The 23408-nt window shown below is 42.7% G+C and overlaps 1 protein-coding gene and 1 pseudogene across 3 annotated transcripts; one reads left to right on the top strand and one right to left on the bottom strand.

The window, feature by feature from the left end:
* Positions 1-1345: 1345 nt before the first annotated feature.
* On the top strand, positions 1346-16879 carry IWS1 (interacts with SUPT6H, CTD assembly factor 1). Of its 3 annotated transcripts, XM_056499298.1 has the most exons (15): positions 1346-1496; positions 1774-1889; positions 7554-8226; positions 8755-8950; positions 9189-9246; positions 9551-9651; positions 9909-10059; positions 11513-11595; positions 11860-11989; positions 12673-12790; positions 13499-13610; positions 13796-13852; positions 14043-14154; positions 14715-14872; positions 16451-16538. In XM_056499298.1, the coding sequence occupies exons 1-14, from the start codon at positions 1463-1465 to the stop codon at positions 14841-14843; spliced, it is 2070 nt and encodes a 689-aa protein (XP_056355273.1). In that variant the 5' UTR covers positions 1346-1462; the 3' UTR covers positions 14844-14872; positions 16451-16538. The 3 variants fall into 3 exon arrangements, with proteins under 3 accessions (XP_056355273.1, XP_056355272.1, XP_056355274.1); XM_056499297.1 differs by lacking the exon at positions 14715-14872 and having other exon boundaries at positions 1347-1496; positions 16451-16879; XM_056499299.1 differs by lacking the exons at positions 1346-1496; positions 14715-14872 and adding an exon at positions 3923-3977 and having other exon boundaries at positions 1802-1889; positions 16451-16879.
* A 3314-nt stretch (positions 16880-20193) lies between these two features.
* Positions 20194-22263, bottom strand: LOC130257050 (uncharacterized; annotated as a pseudogene).
* Positions 22264-23408: the final 1145 nt, after the last annotated feature.

Raw genomic sequence — 23408 nt, 5'->3', positions numbered from 1 at the left:
ATGAAACTGTGCTTGCTGCTGGATGTGCAAGTGTTGGTTAATAATGGCTTAACCTCTTTGCCATCCACCCCAGGGTGCCTCTAGCACAGCAGAATTAGGCTCATTTTGCCCCGAATACTCAACTTATTAAATTTTGATGACTCTGATCAAGGGTGCAGCATGCAGAATTATAAAAGTCACTGATGTTCAGAAATATACCAAATGACATGTGCAGCATTTCCTATTTGTCTCACACTGACTTGTATTTCCCTAGAAAATGAAGGTGTTTTGACCGAGGGACAGGACACCAGAACCGTATGCATTTATTAGAGCTATCATTTTGAAATGCTGCAGGAATGACAGCAGCCATCCCTGATATTCCTCAACTAGCACATCATGGGCATGCCAAATACTGGGTAAAGCTGCTACTCAGAGGATAGGGGCTATTGAAACAGAACACAACAATCCCTAAAAATTACGAGCGTTGTTTTGCCCTGCCCACGGTTTACTCCGGAAGTCTCCCTCCCCCGGGAGCTCAGGGTGAACTTCCAGTCAATCCTGAAACGCTAAATCTGGAGGAGCCACCCACACATGAACTAGATTGAACTGGAGCTTCTGCGAGGACAGTCAGGCCTGAATTTGCTGAGAGAACCTGTCCCTTCTTTCCAAAGCCATGATGGTCCCCTTGCAGCCAGCTGCAGACGCGAACATTGCCAACCCCCTTGCAGCATCAGAGCCCACTTGTGTGCTGTGCCTGAGCTCTGGCTCTGCTTTGCCGCCTTCTTGTGGAGATGCACGTTAATCTTGCTAACTGGCTTGTAAAGAGTAGATAAATGTACCTATTATTTAAATGGCACTATTTTTTCTGCTCTAGATCACACTCCAGATCTCCCACCCATAATGGCTGTGGGAAGCATCGCAGCAGGTGGCCCTTCGTCCGGCAGAAGGGAGGTCTTGGCTCAGGGCTGTGCTTCCGAGCAGCCATTAACAGTGTCAGGGCTTGGTTTGGTCTCCTGGAAATTCCCGCAGTGCTCAGACAAGGCAACACCTTAGCCTGGTCCACAGCTACGTCACCCTGCAGCTGAGCACTGCCGCGGTCGCAGTCGCACAGGAGGTACAAATAGCGTTTTATCCTTCAAAGCTCCTTCAGTTCCCCCACCAGTTCAGCCACCAAGCTGGAATCTGGCTCTGTTGTAAGGGTGTTGGGGTGGGGTTGGAGGGAAGCACAAAGCAGAGCACAAAGCCTTCCCGGGTTTGCTGTGCTCGCACCGGAGCCCTCGGAGCGGAGCCGGCTGCCAGAGTGCAACGCCCCCTGGCGGCCGCCGCCCCGCCAGTCTCGCGAGATCCGGCGCGCCGTGCGCGCGGGGCGGGGGCTACGGGGCGGGGAGGCGCCATCTTGTTCCTGTGCGAGGCGGCGGGGCCGGGCCGGGCCCGCGCTGAGGGAGCGCCCGGGGCAGCGCCCGCCGCCACCGCGGGGCGCGGCATGGACACCCACTATTACGGCGGGGAGCAGTCAGGTAGGGGCGCGGGGTACAGGACCCTCCGCGAAGGGTGTCGGGCACGGCAGGGCCCGCGGGTTCGGGGGCACCGCGGCGGGGCCTTGGCCTGAGGGCAGCCTGGTGCAAATTGCTTCCACCGCCCGGTGTCGGTGCGCTCCCGGGGTGATGTGCGGGGGTGATGGTGGTTTGTTCGGACAGCCGCGTTTCCCTGCCCCGTTAGAGCTGGAGCCCGCCCGGCTCCTGTACGGTTCTTTTAAACGCTGAGTTTTACTTTCTTTTTTTAATCTCGGAATAGATGATGGAGGGGCTACTCCAGTGCAAGACGAGCGAGACTCAGGATCTGATGTGGAAGACGAAGGAAACGAACAACATTCTGGATCGGAGAATGGAAGTGTAGGACACCATTCAGAGGTACTAAGGGAGCTTTATCTAGATAAAGGTTACTCTTCTCTAAATTCTTTTTTGTTGTTGTTTAAAGTGGCATTCTCTCTTAAGTGGGACATACGTGTTTATTCAGTTCCTCTTCAGGGTTCCATCGGGCAAAACTTTATTTCCATAAAAAGCGCTGGATAATCTCTTGACAAATATGTTGGCTAGGTTTTGGGGTCTTTTTCTTAATCGTTATCATAGCACACACTCTTCTGAACTTGAATAAGTTATACTCGATTAGCCTCGATTTTGCAAAGATAAAATGTTAGGGTTTGAAACTCTTAAGAGATGGATTACAAGGCATTTGAAGTTGTACCTGAAATTCTGCACAGTGATGTAAACCTGCACACGTTGGAAGTGTAGATTTCCTTGACAGAGAATAAATGCTCTCCCAGCTTCCGTATCAGATGGTGGCACTGACTGTTGAGTCTGCTTTGTGCTGGTTTTCACCTTGTCACTCACAAAGGAGCACGTGTGCATGTGGAGCAGGTTAAAGTTCCCAAATGGGACCTGTTTTTCCTCTGAAGTAGTTCCCACTTGGAGAATCATTCAGCGTGGAAAGGCTTTGGTTTGGGGTTGTTTCTGGGGCAGAGCCGTCACTTCATTTGTGGATTGACTGGGCTGAAAAAAGATTATGCTAAAATAGAAGACTCCCTTTAGACTTCTAGGACAGTTTGGGAGGTAAGATTAATTTTTAAGAATTGTTTATGAGTTACACTAGAGCTACATCAGGTCTTAGTCGGAAGGAATGATTTTGGCCTGTGAACTCGGGTCTTCTGCCAGCAGAGTTACAGAGAAGTTTTTCATATTTATAAAAATTGCAGTCAAAGCTACTTTATAATGTTCTGCATATTCTACTGTATTTTATGTAAAGATCAGGATTTACTGTGACTGGGTTTTCAGTGTTACACATTTCAGTAATTAAAATGCGACAAAGGCTGATGTGAGAGAAGGCTTAACTGCACTGTGGCACAACTTGCAATTCTTTTTTTAATTTTTTTCCTCTGCCTTTATTGAATTTATACTTCCCTCAGAGTCAGAAAGTGGATGAAGATTTTATGATTTTATAAAAGTAAAGTTCTTGACGTGTATTTGAACTTAATTGTAAAGTTCACATTTGGAATTTATTTTTTGGAAAGATATTGATATTTCCAAGACAAGAAATAGATTTGGTGTGAGGCAGCATCTCCCATTGTGGTAATTACAATTTCAGTGTGGCAGGAAACACATTTCTCAGGCTGGGAAAATGTCTGTCTGGAGGGATTTAGTACTTTTGTGTTAATGAAAGAAAAGTGTGATGAGTGTATGAAGAGTCATGATGCTGCTATAATAATATTAAACTTTTTCTGCTATGTCATTGGTTTATGCTTGATCATTGGTTCTTACTTTTCTGTACTTCTCTGAGGTTTTAATTTTACTTCCTGCAGCAAGGAAGTTGACTGTTGTTTACATCTGCAGCATGTCTTCTTCAGATTTAGGTGATCAGAAGGTACCAGTTATCATTGTTAACTGGTCCTCTTCATGTGCTGCATTATTTTAAAGACTTTGTTCCGTGATGGCTGTTGAATATTCCTCTGTAGATCAAATACTTCAGAAAATCAGTTTTAAAAAAAGAGCCAAGCTAAGCCATCTTCCTGACCAATATTAAATGTGAACTGTCAGGCCTTAATGCTTTATTTGATTCAGCTCAAATCAAAACTTGAATATTTTGTTTTGCTATGAAGTCTTAATTTTTCTTTCTCTCCATTGAGTTCACTTTGCACTCAGAAGGCAATAATGTGGAGCAACAATCTCTGAAAAGAATAGCTTTCAGTCATTTGTCATATTATTCACTCTAAATATTCTCTCATCCTCTTATTTTCTTCATCTTTAGGAATATGTGAGAGAAATAACACTCAAAGGTAATAAAATCTTTGAGACAGTCTAATCAGTTAAGTCTAATTAATTATTTTGTCTCTAATTTAGAATTCATATGTAAAGAACTGAAGTTTTAAAATTTCAAACTTTTCTTTCAGGTTCTTAACTTTAAAGAAAAGGGGAATCCTGAGGAATTACTTATGTAGGTCTCAGGTATGTGGGTTTTTCTTTTCCACAATTCTTTTCTGGCTTTCCTTCCCCCAATCCCACTTTATCTATAAATGTTTTCCTTGATGTCCTTACTGATTCTGCTTTAGACAATTAGAATTAGTTTTAGTACAGTAATGAATCTGAAATCATGTTTACAGTGTTTGTCCAAGTCAGGCTCATACAGAAATCTGTAATAACTTAGTTCTTACACTTCCACCAAGTTGCTGCTGTTTCACAAATTAAGTTGCGGTTAGACTGTGACTGTTAACAAACACGAATGTGTGACACCTCTGAAAAAAAAGGGAGGAACTTGCTGGTCTGCCCATGATAGTTGTGTAGGTTTTAGTTTAACACTCATCTTTCATGAGATTGCAGTGGATGGGTTCAATTTTGTTGAAGTTACTAAATTACCAGAGAAGTAGCTCTTAAAAGTGTCTGCGTGTTGTTCCAATAAACAGCTTGGTAGCTGTAATTTTTATGTAGAAGTGTAACACTGTAAATTTGATTTTGATATATTCCTTATTTTATACTGTACTAAAGCCTCATGATATAAAACTCTTTTATTTAAATAAAAGTTAAGGACATCTCAATTAAAATGTTTATAGATAAAGAGGAGGAAGAAAAGAAAGCAAAGAAACTAGAGAAAAATGCAGTAGCAGTTACCTGAGACCTACTCAGTTTTGAGAATATCTGATCTTTCAATCAGGCATTTGGAAAAGGAAAGCTAGAAAACTCAAAAATTACATACTTCATTCCGTTGAAAACAGTTTTTTTAGCAATGAACTAATTAAGAGGGAATGTGAAGACTATCAGACATATCCAGCAGCATTTCATCATTTTACTGGGAAGTTAGTCACTTTTCATAACAATTCTATTCCAAAACAGCAGATTCATTAACTGTTGGCAGAAACCTTTTGCGTTGGGGCTGTGGGCAGGTCCTGCCCCTGCAGGGTCTCAGCTCTGCTGCAGAAGGTGCTTCCTGATGCTGGCTGGGGCTCTGGGGCACTGCTGCTGCCTGGCTCAGGTGGTGCCTGTGTGCCCAGGCTGTGCAGGAACTTCTCGGGTGCTGCTTCTCCAGGTGGGCACGCTGCAGCAGCTGCGCTGCTGTGACCTCTGGGTGAGTCTGCCAGCTGGGAGTCTGCTCTCCCTCGCCAAATATCTTCATTGTCAATTTGCAGTCAAAGGTTTGCGATCTTGTAATAATCTTCAGTAATAATGCTCTGTGATTATAGTGTCTTCTCACCAAGCTTTTGCATTAGAAGTTCTTTGTAATTTAGTGCTTAATGCTGAACAGTTGCATATATAACCTGCAGCCACACTTCTGACCTTAGAAATATTAAGAGTCATTACTGATTTTAGTTGGTCCTTGAGTCTGTTTATTTGTTCACCAAAGAATTTCTAAACTGGCAGCTGGGAATGTGATGGTCATAATATCTTAAAGAGGAGTATTTTTATTAATTTCTTTGGGTTTGTTTAGAAAATCCTCTATAACTGCTGACGTAATTATCAGTACTAGTCAGCATTCATCTGACATTGAGGGAAGACAGAAAAACCCAGAAAAAATAAAATGGTACAACAAGGATTAAATAACTTTTGTTACTGTAGACATCAATTTGATTTCGGTGTTAGTCAGTGACCCTACCTGTATCTGCTGTGAATCTGCTTTCTATTCTGTTTCCAGCTGCAGTTTTCTTTAGTCTAAAATAATATGATCAGGAAAGATCTGTCACGTACATCTCTAATTGATTTATGTGGGACATACTAGGCAGGAGAAGGGCAATCAAAGTGATTTTTTGGTAAGGAAAAAAAATAGTAAAAAACTGAGAGCAGTTGTGTACATCATCAATTCTGTCACTTCCTAATGGAAATACTCTTTAAAATTCTGGACTCAGGTTTTAACAGAGCCATATTTCCTTTCTGTGAGGAGAAATTACTGGATACAAAAGATACATTGCTGTAGAGACAGGAACAAGGGGCAGAGAGAAAACAACTTAGATTGTCACAGCAGCTGTTTGTAGTTAGCATTAAGTAACATGAAATAGTGAAGTAGTTATTGAAGTGCATGTTTTAAAATTGCATGGTCCTGGGGTTTTTTCATTGTTCAGTAACTTTGTTAGTCATTCTGCAGTAATTTAGAAGGTCTTTATCAAGTGCTAGCCAAAGGAATAAGTGTATAAAGTCCAAAGTCTTGAGAGGCAATGCTCTTTGCCACTTAGAATAATTATGGAGGAAGTAGTTCCAAAAGGCAATTGAAATGAATTTTATATAAAATGCATTTTAAAGATGAATAGTATTCTTAGTTGTAGGTGTAGGATAGCTACACCTGCCTTTTTCTTGTAGCTCTGAACGAGGGAGTAAAACTACTACAGAAAATAAAAATAGATAGAAAGTCTGTTTCCAAGAAAATTAAATTGCAGAGAAAAAGAGATTTGGAAACTTCAGGACATAGAGGTCTTAAAAGCATCTCCAAAGACAATAAATACTCAGTTTGCAAATAGAAAAAGTTTACAGCTGAGGCAAAAGGACTGGGGAAAGCCTGACTGAGGCTTTGAGTTGAGTATGCAGAAGAGAAGTTCCTTGTACTATGTTGTTGTTTTCAGCTGAAAATAGGATTATGGTGGCAGTAGCTCTGAGAGCTGAGTTAATGGAATGAGCGTTCAATAATCTAATTTCATATTCTCAGGTAAATGCAACTGAGTTTTTTTTCCAAGTAGAAATGTTAGACAAAAGATGATGCTGCAAGTAATTATACTTAGCAAGGTGGCTTGTGAGGGGTTCTCTTGAAAATGGAGCATGTGGGTCAGTGTTTTTTGCTGTGTAGAAAATTCAAAGGATTGTTTCAGTTCTGAAGTTGTCAGATGGGTGTGTTTGTGCATGGTTTATCTTTGGTGTCTGGGTAAGCATGGGAGCTTAGGGAAGCCTAGGGAAGAAACTGTTGAATCTGTTCTTGCACATAGAAGCACAAAACTTGTTAACAGTAATACTCTGAAAGATGTGACTAAAGCTTTATTCTTGTTTTTTGGTAGGCTTTTGGTCTTGAGTTGTTCTTAAATAGGTTTCCTGGACAAAGAAGGAACAAGTGCTAGCTTTATTTGGAGCATAATGCGTGTGCTGTTTCAGTAAGATGTATTTCACACAGAAAGCATCTGTGTGAGATCTTCAGGAAAATAAAATGACAAATGCAAGATACTCTTTCTTGCTTTGTTACTGGCAATTTCAGCTAAGCCACTTTCAAGGCATGACCTATTAAAATAAAAGTACTAAGCTTTTACCTTGAGCAACTGGACCCTTCTTAGATACGCTTATTTAAGTGTTCTATGAATTCTGTTACTGTTTTCAAAACACCATGGAGCTGCAGGATGGACATATTTCCATTGATCTCTTTATACTTTTCTTGATGTGAAGTGTTTGATAGTCTTTTGATGCAAATTGTCTAATTTTTTTCTACATAGAAATTATTTCAGTTTGCAGCACCTTGGGCAATCAAATTGGAGGAAGGACAAGCAAAAACTTGGAGCTTTTTTCTTTACTTTTTAAGGTGGTTTTGCTTAGTTGCCTGAGATTATTTTTCTGTTTCAGAATGAACACAGTGATGGAGAAGATGATGGGCAAGTGGGAGAGCCTCATATGACAGACTCTGAAAATGAAGATATCCCAAGGCAAAAAGAAAGTGACTCAGATAATGAGGAGCCCCCAAATCACAATGTAAGTGATTCAGAAAATGAAGCAACTCATGGAGGGAAGGACAGTGATTCTGATACTGAGGACCATCCAAACCGGCATATAAGTGACTCTGAAAATGAAGATTCCTTAAATCATCGAGCAAGCGACTCTGACAATGGAGAACCTCCAAGGGATCACAGCAGTGATTTTGAAAATGAGGAATCACACAAGCAGGCAGCCAGTGACTCTGAGAGCGAGGAGCTGCAGAAGCAGCCAGCCAGTGACTCTGAGAGTGAAGAGCTGCAGAAGCAGCCAGCCAGCGACTCAGAGAGCGAGGATGTGTCCAGACACAAGCAGATAGAGTCTGAAGACAGTGATGGGGAGGACAGGAAGGAAAAGGTGCAGAATGACTCTCATCATTCAGATAATGAACATGTAAGGAAAGAATTTCAGGGCTCTGACAGTGAAGACGAAGCTCCTAAGAGACGTAAAATATCAGACAGCGATGAAGATGAGAAAGAAGAAGAAAAGACCGTGAAGAGGAAAACAGCCATCCTTTCTGATAGTGAGGATGACAATGAGAAAACACGTAAGAAACTATACTGTGAAAATGTGCTGTGACAAGCAGTGGTGTGAAAGTTAAATCATTGCTTTTATGTGAATAAAGTGTCTAAGTGAGAAACCATAAATCAGATTTGGTTTTGGAGCAGAACTGCATTTGTAGAGGCTGTTGTTCTGACTGCTTTGCTGTGTAAATGTGTGTCTAATACTTCTGAGTAATAAATAGGTCTAACAGAAGACTGTAGGGATCTAACTGGCATCTGTTGATATGGTAGTTTGTTATTTATGTACTTTGCTGCTGTTTCTTTAGTAGTTTTTTCCTGTGTGTTTTTTTTCATATACTAAGGAGGAGAGATTTGAAATTACAATTTTTTTAATGGATAGATGTGGTGTATGGAAGATGCAGTTGCTGATTTAATGAAACACTTCAGAATGGATATGATTCTTAAGAAATGGCAATGGTCTGGTGTAGGAAGACTAGTTGGAGAATAATTTGAGAGCAACAGTTGTCCCGTCTGTTACTGGGACACGTAGTAATGCTCCTTTCTGCTGACAGCTGCAAAAAAGGTACGGATCCTTTCTGATGCTGAAGAATCGGATAGTGACGCTGCTTCAGAGAAATCTGACAAAAGGAAGAAAAATGCTGTTTCTGATAGTGAGGAGGAGGAAGAGGAAGAAGGAAAAGAGAATGCTGAGAAGAAAAAAGGGAAAGATCTGTTTGGCAGTGACAGTGAATCTGGAAATGAGCAAGAGTAAGTGCAAAAGAATATTAATTCTTTCGGGGTTGCAGACAGTGGGAATGATGGTGAATGGAAAATGGATAAATCTCAATCAGAGAATGACTGTTCAGCTTTATTGGTGGCATGAAGAGAAAGGTCAGTAGAAGGAGACTGAACAAAAGGGAGATCTTCACACAGTCATTAGAGGTTTTGCAGAAAAGGCACATATTGTTGTAGTCCAAATAGATAAATGTTGCTGTTTCATTCACAGGAACCTGATTGCAGATATATTTGGAGAATCTGGTGATGAGGAAGAGGAGGAATTTACGGTAAGTGTTACTGTGGATGTCTCCTGTTGACTTGGTAGATGTGAAGAGAATGTATGTGCTGCATCAGGTCAGTTTTGTCTGCCAGACTCACTGGGATAGTCTTTGGGTTAAGTGACATTTACATCTCATCTTTTGGGAGAGTTGTTGGTGTGACAGTAGTCACAGGGGGAATTAAAAAAACTCTGTTCATCTTTCTAGATCCTCTGAAGACTTACCTGAAGCTTTTTTAAGTGTCAGTGTCAGGTACCTGAGTAGATGCTCAATCCTGATCCATACGCTGATATGCTCTATCTGTACTTATCAGGGTTTTAACCAGGAGGATTTGGAGGAAGAGAAAGGTGATGGAGACATGAAGGAGACAGCAGATGAATCGGACTCTGATGATAACATCAAAAGAGGGAAGCAGTAAGTCTCTGTGGTACATACTCCTTTAGCTTAATGCCTGGTTTTGGTGAAAGGGCATTATAGACCCTAGGTATTACAGGTGTGCACATGTTGGGTATTACAGCAAGGTCTGGGAGACATTGGAGCCGTTTGGTAGTTCTGCATTTCGCATACTAAGGATAATTAATTATCTCACAGGGACCTTGAGACTGTTCGTACAGAAACACAAAATTACTTCCTACCAAGGACCATCAGTTAACAGTGTGGTTGTGTTTCAGCATGGACTTCATGTCAGATTTCGACATGATGCTGCAGCGGAAGAAGAGCATGAGCGGCAAGCGCAGGCGGAACCGTGATGGGGGAACTTTCATCAGTGACGCAGATGACGTGGTCAGTGCCATGATTGTGAAGATGAATGAAGCTGCTGAGGTGAGTTTTCCAGGCTCCAAAGACACCTTAAAATTCAGTTCCCTTCTATGGGAAAGTCGTGTGATTAATAAGGTACAAAAATCTGGCTTGTATTCAGCAGGAGTAATCTGTACACTATGGAAAGCTTCTAATGTCTGTATACCCATTTAAATGTTATTTCCTGTTCTAAATGAAAAATTTATTCTGTTGAAATTTTGATAAAATACTGATTTAAAATTTAGTTAAATTGAGAAACTTTGATCAGCTGAGATCAACCTTTATAAAAAGGGTGCTGCTATGTATAGGTGCTCTATAAACTACCTAGAAGTGTGTTAAATACTGGGAAAGGGATTGTGCTTTAATTTCATTGTAGTGTTACTAGCAGGTGTCATACTTTGTTATTTGTTCCTGAGAAGAGCCCTTTTCCAAACTGTTGGAATGACAGTGCTGTGGTAATGATATCAGAGTAAGAGATTCATGGGACCTTCTGTCATGGCAGCCTGCCTTTTTCTAGGAGAAATGCTTAATATGTTACTGTGGAAGGTTTTTTGGGGTCTTGCCTTTTGTCAGGTGTCTTCTGTTTTGTTGGAGTAGCAATCAAATTAATAAAGAGCACAGTAAAACACATTAAAACAAATTGAGAGATATACAGGACTTTAGAAAGAGGGGCTTTACAAATAACAACAAAAAAAATCTTCCTGAGAATGAGATCAGAACGATAAGGAGTTCAGAAAGATGGAGACAGTGAGATAGTAGTCTGGAAGGCAAGTGAAACTTCTTGGGCTTGACAGGAGTGCCTCAGACAAGATGACAGCCAGATGTTTCGAATGAGGTGGTAAAGTTTGAAATACAGGGGCAGGAAGAGGAAAGAGATGCATTAGTAAAATCTCCTTCTTTGCTGTAAAACAAACATTGCACAGTAAGAGCCTTCAGTGGATTAGAACAAGTAGAAAGGAATTACCAGAGCTGGACAGAAATCTGGTGATTGAAATGGGTGTTTTTGATATGGGAGACAAGTACTGAACAGATCGTGGCAGTCAGGCATTGGATGAAAGTAATTTTGAAATGAAAGAGATGAAAATACATGTTCTCCCTTCCCATAGTTCTGATTAGCTATTTTTCTGTTTTTCAGGTGAGGCTTTACTAACAAAGTCTTATCTGTGCACAGTATAGAGGTCCTCCAGTTCTTGTAGTCAATCTAAGTCATGTAGTGAAAAAAAAATGTATATTTAAGAGCACTCTCCTAATGTGATGCTTTCCTGGGAAATACTGACTAAAGTGATGACCCTTTTTTCAGAGAAACTGTTGTATAATTGTTTGTGAGCTGTGGAGCAGGGGACAAAGTTAGTGTAATCCCTCCAAAGTTGCACTTCTGGTTTAATAGACTAGTCTTTTTCTTGTAAGTGTTGCAAAGAGTGGGAGTTGCTGATTTCTTTCTTTGATTAACTCATGCTGATTCTTCAACTGTCCACAGGAGGATCGTCAGCTGAATACACAAAAGAAACCAGCACTAAAGAAATTAACTCTGCTACCAACTGTAGTTATGCATCTTAAAAAGTGAGTTGTCATTCTTTCAGTTAACTGTAACTTTGGGCAAGATTTCATGGAGGTACACTATAGCTGTACTGAATATGCAGTAAAACTTTTTTTATTCCAAGTAAATGCTGAAGCTATGGTGACTTCAAGAACCTAAAATCATACATAATTTTCCCTCTTAATTTAACATTTATTTTAAGAAATGTGCTATTTTCCTGAAGGAACATGACGTCTTAATATTTTGCTATATTACATGACTTTTGGCCTTCTCTTTAAACCTTTTAGGCAGGATCTCAAAGAAACTTTCATCGATAGTGGTGTTATGTCTGCCATCAAAGAGTGGCTTTCTCCTCTTCCAGACCGAAGTCTGCCAGCACTGAAGATAAGAGAGGAGCTTCTGAAGATCCTGCAAGAGGTTTGGAACTCACTTTTAACCACATTTGATCTGGGACTTCTCCAGAGTTTTACTTTCCCAAAGTCATATGCTTTAAGGAAGTGTGAGGTGATAAATGAGCTGCAGCTGGGCTGTGCAGTGAAACACACAAGGAAGCAACCTGCACAACAGATGTGCTTGTGTAAAAGAATTTAGATGATTTGGGCCTGCCTGCTTGTTTCAGGTTTATATCCAAATTTAAGTGAAGAGTTACTTGCTGTGCATCCCGGAATTTTCTTCCTTTGTTGTCCCTTCTCTTTTCTGTTCTGTAAAGTCCGCAGTGCATGGGAAAGCCCCTCACACTCAGTGTAGGATGGAGTATCTGTGGCTAAGCTGATTGCTTGAGTGTCTTTGCCATGTAAGTTTTTATCTTTATAGAATGAATGATTTGAAGGCAGTAGCATTGTTTTGGGGTAATATAAGCTAAAGAGCACTTGGAGCAAAAAATTCTAGAAAGCTACCTAATTTTGTGTATAAACCCAAGAATGTAACAGCAGATTTCTAGATTTAGGTGTTTAAAACTTTAAACCGTTCCTAGTAGGACAGTGAAAACAATAATTTTTCCAAGCTGATTTAGTGAAAGGTGAGTTTTGCAACGTTCAGTGACACCATTAATTTTCAGACATAATTTATTGCACTTTTCAGACTTTTCCTTTTCTCTGCAGCTGCCCAGTGTGAGCCAAGAGACGCTGAAGCACAGCGGCATTGGCCGGGCTGTGATGTACCTGTACAAACACCCCAAGGAGTCCAGGCCGAACAAGGACATGGCCGGGAAGCTGATCAGTATGTAAACCTGCCTGTGCCTTGCCTGCCGTTGCACTGCTGATGAATGGAACTTCTGCCTCAGCTTCTGATGCAGTGCTGTGGTCTGTAGAATAGAATCTGCAGTGTAGGAGCCTCACTGATCTGTTTCAGAGCTTTGTAAAGTTAACACTTTTATATTAACTTCTGCATGCACCTGTTTCATTGTCTTAAACCAGAGGATGGCATTTGTTTTGCCCCAGTTCTCTCTTGGCTTATTGTCCGGATCTTATGTATATACTGCAAAGGGAGGAAGGTGCTGCCAGAGGACTGTTTATTCCGTGCACTTCAGAGAGAACTTGGCTGGCTGAATGTTTACTATTCAAGTAGCTGTACTCCATGTGTAGTGCATTCCATCCAGAATGGCTGCAGACTGGTGATAAACTTAAGTTCTTTAGGAACTTTTCTGCATATTTCTAAAATAGCATTCCTGGGTTGTGCAGGAGCTCCTGACACTGAGTACTGAGAGCTTGGAGATGTTCTAAAAGAGCAGGCAACAAGGAGACTTAAGGAATGAAAGCTCTTGCTTTCTGTTCACAAGGCTGGTTTTCCATTAAATACTAAGGGCTCAAAAAGCAATTGGTTTAAAGGAAACGTAAATACTTGCCACAGACTTTGAAAGATGTACTTGATCACCAAAGTGTTTGAGAGAAAGGCCTGTTCTTTGTTAACTGATTGTTTTTTTAATAGATGAATGGTCTCGACCCATCTTTGGCCTTACCTCAAACTACAAAGGTATGACCAGAGAAGAGAGGGAACAGAGAGATTTGGAACAGATGCCTCATCGAAGGAAAATGAGCAGGTAGGAGTAGCAGGCAGAAACATGAAATTCTTGTGTGACTCCATCAAAAGAAACCAAGTGTATGTAAATACTGAATGGAATAAAAGGGTAGTAAGTTATGGTCTCTCTTTTCTTTTAACGTACTTGATTCTCTTAAAATTTCTCTCTCTGTGTATAGTGCCTATAAGTATTTATTTTTCTTGCAGCTCTGGTGGTCAGACTCCCCGCAGGGACCTGGAGAAAGTGTTAACAGGAGAAGAAAAGTAGGTTGGAATTTTTTTATTCTTTTTTTAATTGGGTGAAGTGTTTTGGTGGCACTGCAGCTATGGGATTTGTGTAGAGGTTTTAGAGGCAGTGGTACTACAGTGTGTTTCACAGGAGAGCATGCTGGCTGGCTTTACTTCTTTCTGGATAAGATTTGTCTGTAACAGTTGCATCCTTTTTTCTGCACAGGGCCCTCAGGCCCGGGGACCCTGGGTTCTGTGCCCGTGCGAGGGTGCCGATGCCCTCCAACAAAGACTATGTCGTCAGGCCCAAGTGGAATGTGGAGATGGAGTCCTCCAGGGTAAGCACTGGCAGTGTCCTGGTGACTGTTCCAAAGCCTGAGATTCTGTCACTGTATCGCTGTGGTTACTGTACAGGAGGGTAGTTCTTTTAAGAGCCTCTTGTAGTGAGTGTGGACAATGCATTTTCTGATAAGTAGGCTGCTCTAAGCTCATCGCATGTTTTCAGAGGAAAACATCTCTGACTAAAAAGAGATTTTTGAGTTAACTTTTCTAGAATTTCTCTCTAGGTGAGAGAATCTGATTACAGGCCTCTTGCTTTAAAGCATGTTGAGCTAAAGCTGCAGTTCAGTGCCTGTGTCACTGCACTGATATTTTTATACCTCTCCCAGCTTTTGTGTCATGTTCTGATAATATTCCAGTTTGGTAAACCTTTGAGGTTTTGGTAAGCATGAACATCTTCAGTGGAGGCCTGTGTGTTGCTCTGTCTTCATCCATCTACTCATAGTTTCATTTAAAAGGGGTGTATGTGGTAGAATATGTGCAAGTGGAAGAAGTAACAATTGCTGTGCTGTCTGCTGTTCTTTCTCCTTCTGTCCATTAATTGAGATGTTGTTTCTAGCCCGGGACTATTAAGAGAGGTATTAGTCGCTTGGAAAAGCACAAGAGACGGTTTGCTGAACAGAAACGACTCAGCAAAGTGCATCGGGCCATCAAGTTCAGCATTGAAGGCAACAGGATGCCCCTGTAGCCATACCACTGCCTTCCCAAGTTGGAGAGGTATCCCTCGAGGGAGGTGTGAACAATGCATGTGCTCCAGCTGTTGGCAGTTTGCACATGCAGGACAGGAGTGTGTACACCCTAACTTAAACCTGGAATACTCTCCTTGAATTCTCTCATGTCTGTACTGTGACCTACAAGGGAACTTGTACAGGGGAAAGCAAGCTCTAGCACATAACATCTGCCATGGCTCCTGCCTGCACAGCTTCAGGGTACCCGAATGACAGGAGTTCAGTGAAAATACCAGCTTTGTGCTCAAAACCAGCTTTGCACCACCTGTGGTTTTGAATGCTGTTGTGACACAATTAGGTTTTCCAGATTCACCTGAAGCAACACATGGGAATTCTTAGCCCTTGGTACAGGATCTCGTGTCACTGCACGCCGGCGTTTGTGGCTGACCTCTGACTGGGGCACAGTGAGGTGTTTTTCACACCTGCTCCTTCAAGGAAGTAGAATGATGTGAGACAATAGGGAGGTTGATGGGAGCAACAAAATGAGACCAGGGGGAGAAGAATCCTCTGCTGTGAGTGTGGGTTGGGAGAACATGCATCAGTAGGAATTGCTTTGACAATTCCTGGTCTGCTTTTCAGTGCTGTGAAGCAGGGCTGCCACGAGCTAACAGTGACAGGAAGAGATGAGCACAAGTCATAGATAATTGTTGAGTTCATATTAAGCTTCATATTTATTTGTTTTTAAAAAAGATATTTTCTTAAACATCACTGTGAAATTTTAGCTATAATTTCAATTAATAGCGAACAGATTTATGAATAAAGCTTATTTTAAAATCAGCATGTCAGGAGCACCTTCCTTAGCCTTGGGAACAAGTTTCTAATGGGTGTGTTTTTCAGTTACTAAGTAGCATGTTTTGGACATCACTGTTTCTCCCAAAGTTAAAGGTGTCATGTTTCCATCACTTACTGTTTATGTTGTCTAGTTAAGGAAAATAGCCTTCTAGGAAGCACTGGCTGTGGCTTGGAAGGTCCTTGCTGTTTGTCTTCACTGGTGTTTCAGCACACCATCATTGTATTAATCTGTGTGGAATAACTGTTGCACCACCTGGTTTTCATTTGCAGTTCAAATACAGAGATGAAATGCAATAATTTACAGTAGCTTGTATGGGCATCTTAGGCATTTCTTTTTGCTACTCCCTACACTGCCTTTGTTCAGTAATCCCTTGCTTTCTAAATACTAATCCCTGACCTTTGAAATAAATGGCAGCGTGGAATTGATGTGTCAGCCTTAGTCACAGTGTAACTGTGTCTAACTCTGCTGCAGGAAGGCTGGAGTGATGACACTGGTGCACTGTGGTTCTGCCATAGCTCCAGCCAATAGATACGAAACTTCCAAAGGGTATCCAGCTCCACAGTGATTGACCCTGCACTGTGGTGGCTGTGGGTGCCACTGCCTCCACCTGGGCCCTGCAGGGACTGGGGGAAGCTTTCCCTTTCTGGGAAGAGAACAGACAGACCAGCTGGGCCCAGTGGCTCCCCCAGCTCCAGCCTCGCATGTGCCGCTTGCCTTGGACCTCTGGGGCGTCTGCTTTTTTTTCAGTGGTAATTATTAGTTTTATTTTTTAAGTTCCAGGGGACCTCTAAGAAAGGGGTGAGTCGACTGGACAAACAGATGCGGAAATTCACAGATATCAGGAAAAAAAGCAGATCGGCCCATGCAGTGAAAATCAGCATTGAGGGCAATAAGATGCCATTGTGACCCTTCACAGAATGCCCCATGAGTTCTGCTGTAAGACAATACACCCACAGACTCTTTGGAGACCTTTAAATTTTTAAACTTTTTTGGGGTGGGTTTGGTTTTTTAGTTTGTTTTTTAAGTGAATCCTTAAATTGTTGGTTCAGGTTCTGCTAGAAGATGATGTCTGAGGACTGTGAATAAGGGGACTCCTTTCTCCTGATTGTATTTAAACTGGCCCTGTTGTGTCCTTTGTACAGATCATGTATTTGTTGTATTGCAACACTTTAAAAAATAAAACATCTTCTGGGTTTTTTTTGGGAGGGGACTGCCTGTTCATTGTTCAGATGAAGGTATGCACAGACCACCTGGGATGTGGAAAAACTGAGGGGTTAATTTGTTGTTCAACTTGGTCCATTTTCACTTTATTCATTGCTTTATTAATCAGTTGTTATGTCTTTGGAGATCTGCATCTAAGGAGAACCTTCTTGTGTTAGGGGGGGATAATGCTGTTTTTGTTCCTGCTGCTATAGACTGACAACAGAATAACATCTGGTACTCTGTGGTTTCATTGCCTCTGAAATGAAATGGCTGAGTTACTGCTGGCACCAGCCATAGAGATTGCAAGTGTCTGTAGGGGTCACATCTTAAACTTGCCCATGGGAGTGTGGTGTGAAAGACAATAGCAGAGCTTTGTGCTGGGACAGCAGTGTGAAGCAAGAACTGAAGGAGGGCCCCTGTGCTGGCTGGGGCACTGAAGAGCTCTATTCTTGCTTTCTTCAGGTAAGTGTATAATGCAGTAACCACCTCAGGTGTGTGTTTTAGCATGCTGAGCCCTTCAGGGGTTCAGAGTTTCGGGGTTTTTTTTAGTTTTAATTAATTTCTTGAAAGCCTTCATTTCCCTGAAATACTGAACTTGGTTCTCTTGTGCAAGGCCTAAACAAATATTTCTAGGAAAATTATTCATAATAGCTCAGCACTGCTTATTCTGTTGTGGAATGGTAAGAATGGATTTTCAGAAGTGCTAGGGTTTTGTGATTACAACTTCATTGTCAATTGTAAGAAAGGGTCACAAAATCAAAACTTTCAACATGAAACACAAAGGTCACCTGTTCAGATTCCTACCACAAAATCCTTTTATCCTCCTGCAGCTAGGTTGGTTTCTGCTTGGTTTATATACAATTCTATACAGACATTGTAATTGTAATCCATAATACAAATTTGTAAACAAATACAGATTTGTAAATACAAATATGTAACTGATTTGTACTTGACGTACTTGGTGCTAAAATTTGATCAGTGGCTGTAGTTGAATACTCTGGTGTGTATGCTGTATTTCACTTGCCCCAGCTGCCAGTGGCCTGGAGGAACGCAGTGTGGGACACAGTGCAGGGCCCCTGCCGTCCCCGCTGCGGGCACCGCACAGACACTGCTGTGGCTGAGCAGCCAGGCCATGGCCCACGATGGGCAGCTGCACCTTCATGTGAAAGCACAGGGTAGAGTCCCTTGTGTGTGGCTCCCCAGCTACTGACCTGCCTGAGTCTCCCCTCTTGAGAGAGCAGTGCAGCCAGGTTAGGGCTGGGCAGGGAGATGGGAAATGTACTCGTTCAAAACAGCAGCACTGCTCAAGTAGAGAGGGCAATGCCACCACTGCAGTTGGAGTTGTAATGGGTGTGCATCCGGCTCTGTTCCACAGCAATCTTCTGTTCCTTGAATTGTCTGGTATTTGTTGAAGTCTCCTGCAGTCAGTAAAAGTCAAAACATTAAGCAAACTGAACAGCCTTGGTGATATTGTCACAGGGAACAGGAAGGATAGGGGGTTATAATGCTTTGATCTTTTGTTCCAAGGTGGTACAGTCCAAACCAAATCCTGCTTGTGGCAATGATTTCTGATGCAGGGTGTGATCCTGCAGTCCAACCTCTCCAGGTGCCCTATAGAGGCAAGACAGAGCCGGAGCCTGGATGCTGACACACCAACAGATTATTTCCCGTAAGTACTGTCAGTCATTTTTAGTAAGCACTTCCATACAACTGTACGTGTTCCCCTCAGGAAGCTGACACCAGCATTAAGCTGCAGCTGGCTTTAAGGCTGGGGAATTGTTTCCTGTCAGTTGCCCCATGCTGGAATGCTTTGTGCTCCTCCTACACATTCCTCTCCTCAAGGATTCAAGCACAAAATTGTGTCTGCTGCAGCATTCCTGCTACAAAGGGTCTAGTTGCTGGAGCTGGGGAGAGGAGCTTTGTGCTCTGAGGCAGTTACAGGCTTAGTGGAAGAGGCAGCACAGGAGGAAACTAATCTCAAGGCTAATTGTAACCTAAAATGGCCTTGAGTGCAACTGTCTGCTGGAGGAAGTCTTCATCCTGAAGTGTCCCCGAGCTGTGGTCAGTCTCTGTGCACAGTGAGTTTGCCAAAATGGGTGTGTGCTTTATACTACCAGGTTCTCAGTGAAAACAGAGGACCTCTCAGCTCCTCAAGCATGGTACCAAGGCCATGACGTGCTCCCTAAATCCCAGAGATGCTGGGCCTGTCTGAGCCCTGTCTTGCTGTGTCACACAAAACACAGCTGCAGTCAGAGGTGCTCCCAGGGATGTGCTAGGGGCTGACAAGGTCGAGGCCAGTGCAGCTGTGAGCACCCAGTGCTGTTAATAATCATAGACTGGAAAGGGGTGTGGCCTCCTACCACGGTCCTGTAGTTTTACATGACCCATTTTGACTTAATTCTGTATACTAGTAGTGGTTTTAATTCTGTTCAGTAGTGCTGGAAATGAACACTGAAAAGTAGCAAAGAACAATTACCAGAAAATGCTATCTTAGGTTATGAAGAACTAGAATGCAAAGGTTTTACAAAACTCTTTAAAAAATAGACTGAATATACATATATATATACACATACATATACAAGATTAAATTACAAATTTCCTGCTTTAATGAAAATTTAAAACTTCCTTATGGGTAACACTTCATTTCAAGAAGAAAATGTATAGTTTGGGCAGCATTCAAACAACATTCCCATCTACCAACCCAGAATCAGACTAGATGATGGAAACCCCTAAGCTTGGCTAATACTGACATTTTCACTTGTCAAAGTGAATGTACAGTCCACCCAGGCTCAGCCTCTGATTTTTCTACCTGTAAATACCTCCTGCAGTGTGGCATTGGGAAATCCGCTTGTATGACAGCAGTAAAACAGACTGAGGGTAACATGGGGTTTTTTTAGCTCAGAATTTCTGTGTGCAAGCCCCCACACAGCCAGAGACAATAGAGTGAAAATTACTTACAAATAAGGACATGCACAAAAAATGCCCCAAACCATGATTTAGAATCCAAAACAAGACAATGGAAACAAACTCTTCAGTTGTCCCTATTTGCCACATGCACTTGCCTTCACCTTTAAGCCCTCTGTTTTACATCCCTTACCATGTTCAGCATTCTCAGGACCCTCACCTGGCCATGGAACTTGGCTTTTGCCCAAGGACAATGCAGACAAAACCTGAATGACAGCACAGATGACCTGACAGACTTTTGGGTATTAATATTCCAATCCAAAAGCAAGATAGGGGAAGAATGATAAAGATCCCTATTATCAAAAAGTCTGGCAGAAGATAAGAAATACATGTGGTTCCATTGCTTTTGACCTGAAAAAACAACTTTATAATGGCTTGATGAGCCCTGCTCCTCCTCATGGTCCCAGTGATGATAAAGTAAAAAAGCATTTAGGTGTGGTTTTTATGGTAATACAGGAACTATTACCTGCCAGGGCAATGTCCACAATGACACAGTGTTCCTCCTGGAGTTATACTGCTCCAAAGCAGAGCTGATACTTGTTCGGTGGGCTGAGGCATGTCCAAAATATTTCCCCAGTCACTGCCCTGATGCAGCCCCTCATGTTGAACAGCTCCTGTTCATCCAGTCAGAGCCCTCCCATGGTTGGTTTTGCCCCGTTGCTTTTCCTACTGTTCCTTCCCACCTGGCTGCAGGTGCTGTGGTCTCATTCTGCCCTGCAGGACCCTGGGTCAGCTCCCCTACATCTGCCAGGCCTGGTGGTCTCCTCCACTGCCTCATGGTGCTCAGGGACATCCAGCTCTTGCCCTGCAGCACTGTCCCACTGTGGCTTCTGGGCCGTGTTCTAGCTGAAAACCATCCCCATTTGTCCAGTGTCACCCATTGTGCATACACTCTGTCCCAAAGCATCCTTTAAAGTCTCCTTTTCCCCAACATCACCATGCTCCAGCTCTGTCTAACTGTGCCCTCTGTGCTCCCATTCCACTTGGGCACAACATCCCTGTGCTCCCAGTGGCCTCTGTGGAGCCATTTTGGCCCCAGCCACTGTTCCTCCAGAGCTCACCTGGCTTTGATTGGGCCACAGGGAAACTGTGCTGGAGGGAGGAATGACAAACAAAGACTTGAGGTTAGGATATGTGGTGTCATGTTGAACTCAACACAGTGCTTTTCCGGTCCAAGGATGGAACTCAACCTTCCAGTGAGAGCCCAGGAGCAACTCTGATGTCTTGATGCTCAACAGCCAGTGGCCACCACCCAGGTGAGGTGTGCAGGGCTCATTGCCCACAGATGGGTCCAGGGCTGTGCCTTCTCTGAGTCACTGACATCAGCCAGGAGCTGCCTGCCCAGGGCCCTCTTCAGGACAGAACCCCCCTTCCTGCCTGCCTTAACCAGTTTTAAAGCCCCTGTCCTGTCCCTTTGCCTCCCACTGGCACTTCAGCATCATGCCTCCTTTTCAGCCTGCTTGGATGCAGAAAGAACAGAACCAGAACTGATTGTCCTGCTGCTCCCTGACTCAGTATGTACCAATGTATTTATGCTCACAAGGGCATTGGATTGCAGACACCTGATAGAGAGGAACCTTAACATTTAAAAGACGTAAACATAAGACAGATCTTTTCACACTCTTAAGTGCAAGCTGCAGTAGCTGTAGTGTCTGCAGCTCTTCTGCTGTTAGTGAGAAGTCGCTGCCTGCCACCCTGCCACTTGCCTGAGGTAACTCGAGCCGCCTCTGCTTTACCTGTCTGCACGCATGTCTCCCCATCCTCGTGCAGGGCGTAGTCCCTGGTGCAGGAACGCCGCGTGGAAGGCGCTGTCCCGTCCCTGCAGTACCGCCAGCAGCCGCCGTTCTCGTACCAGCACTCCAACCTTTCTGCCAGGAAACACCACCACCGCGCAGGCACAGCTGCACACGGGCTCCGGGCAGCTCCCAGAGCTACCATTCCATCAAGGAAAGTAGGAAAACATCTCCTGGAATCTCCAGGGAAACAGAAGGAACCCCCTTTAATAGTTCCACAACCACCATATACCTGGGAGTCACAGGTACAAGACAGAGGTTTGGATTTCTTGGCATCACCTTCCCACACTGAATGATTTACCAGGATTCGACAGCATGTACCCCTCTGTTGCCTGCAGCAGGTTTTCAAAAACACAGGATCCAGAGTGAGTTCACCTCCCACAGAACCATGCAATTATACCCACATTTTTCTTTATTTTTTTAGAGGAAGACGGGAAAGAGATTTGGATGTATACCAGGAACAGCCATGAGGTCAAGAGGTTGATCATTAACCTGTCACAAATATTGACAGATGAGAGACAACCTGGATTCTATGAAACACATTAGAAATCCAAAATCAGAAGAAAATTGCATGTGTATTTCCACACATATACACAGGTGCATTAAAAAGAGAATCAAAAGATCTTTAAAAACATACTTCAGTAATAAAAGCCATCTTTTGCGTGGAAATTCTGAGAGCAGATTTCTGACACTCCATCTCTCACCTTCCAGCAGGTAAGACCAACTACACACAAGCTGCTCTGTAAACCTCTGCTGAAATATGCAGAGCTGGGAGTGTGCAGGAAGATTCACAGCAGTCACCTGCAGGCAGGCAAATATGGCCCTGTCACAGCCACAGCCACTCTGACATTACAATTTTTGCCATTACTCAGGCCTGTGTTTTACTGGCTTTGAATACAACTGTGTTTTTCCCTGCAAGTCAGTTTTACAGGTTCCCTCCTCCCAGTGCAGGCCTGGTGGGAAGGCTGCTGTTCAAAGCATTATTCTTTAACATTAGTCCATCCCTAAATCCTGTCCCAAGGCACAAAGAGGAAGAGAGGAGAGGGACAGAGCCAGCAGGTGACACAGAACCCTTGGCTTGACTGCTACTTCTCCAGTGCATGACTCAAAATCCTCGCTTGCGTAGTTAAGTACAGAGGCAGCCTCTGATGGAATGAATTTAAGAGGTATTAACCCTCCTTACTGATATCATATTACATTTCTTACAAATTCTAATAAAATTTCATTGTTAAACCAAAAAACCCCCAGGTACAGTTTCATCACAAGAGCAGACCAAAGTCCTTCAGTGATCCAAACATGCAACCAAGCCCATTGAGATGTTGGAATATCAATACAGCAGAGATAGTTTTCCTTTTTCTTTCCACAAGACTAATAACAAGTCTCATGTACTAAAATTTGAAACAAGTATAAATTGTGATATTAAACTTCACTTGGACTATTGCTACTTCCTGTGGACTTACTGGTGCTGTATGTCTTTATTTTACTTACCAATATACACAGAGACAGAGATGCAAACAAACATATATTTATCAGTAAAAGAATTGGCAATGCTAACACAACCTGCAGCTCATTGCATCCACCAGAATAGGAAAGAACAGAAGTGTTTGTTTGCTTGTTAATTAGAAGAGAATTACATACTTCATGATAAACAGAGCCTGCAAAAGCTTGGAATTAAAAGGTTTTTTGGTTTTTTTTTTTCATTTTGTTTTTCATTTTTTGTTTGTTTGTTTTTGTGAATAACTCTGAAGAGAGTTCCCATTCCCTTTTAAGGA

This window comes from Oenanthe melanoleuca, chromosome 9, assembly GCF_029582105.1.
Source record: "Oenanthe melanoleuca isolate GR-GAL-2019-014 chromosome 9, OMel1.0, whole genome shotgun sequence".
Lineage (NCBI taxonomy): Eukaryota > Metazoa > Chordata > Aves > Passeriformes > Muscicapidae > Oenanthe > Oenanthe melanoleuca.
This window is presented reverse-complemented; position numbering and strand designations above follow the sequence as displayed.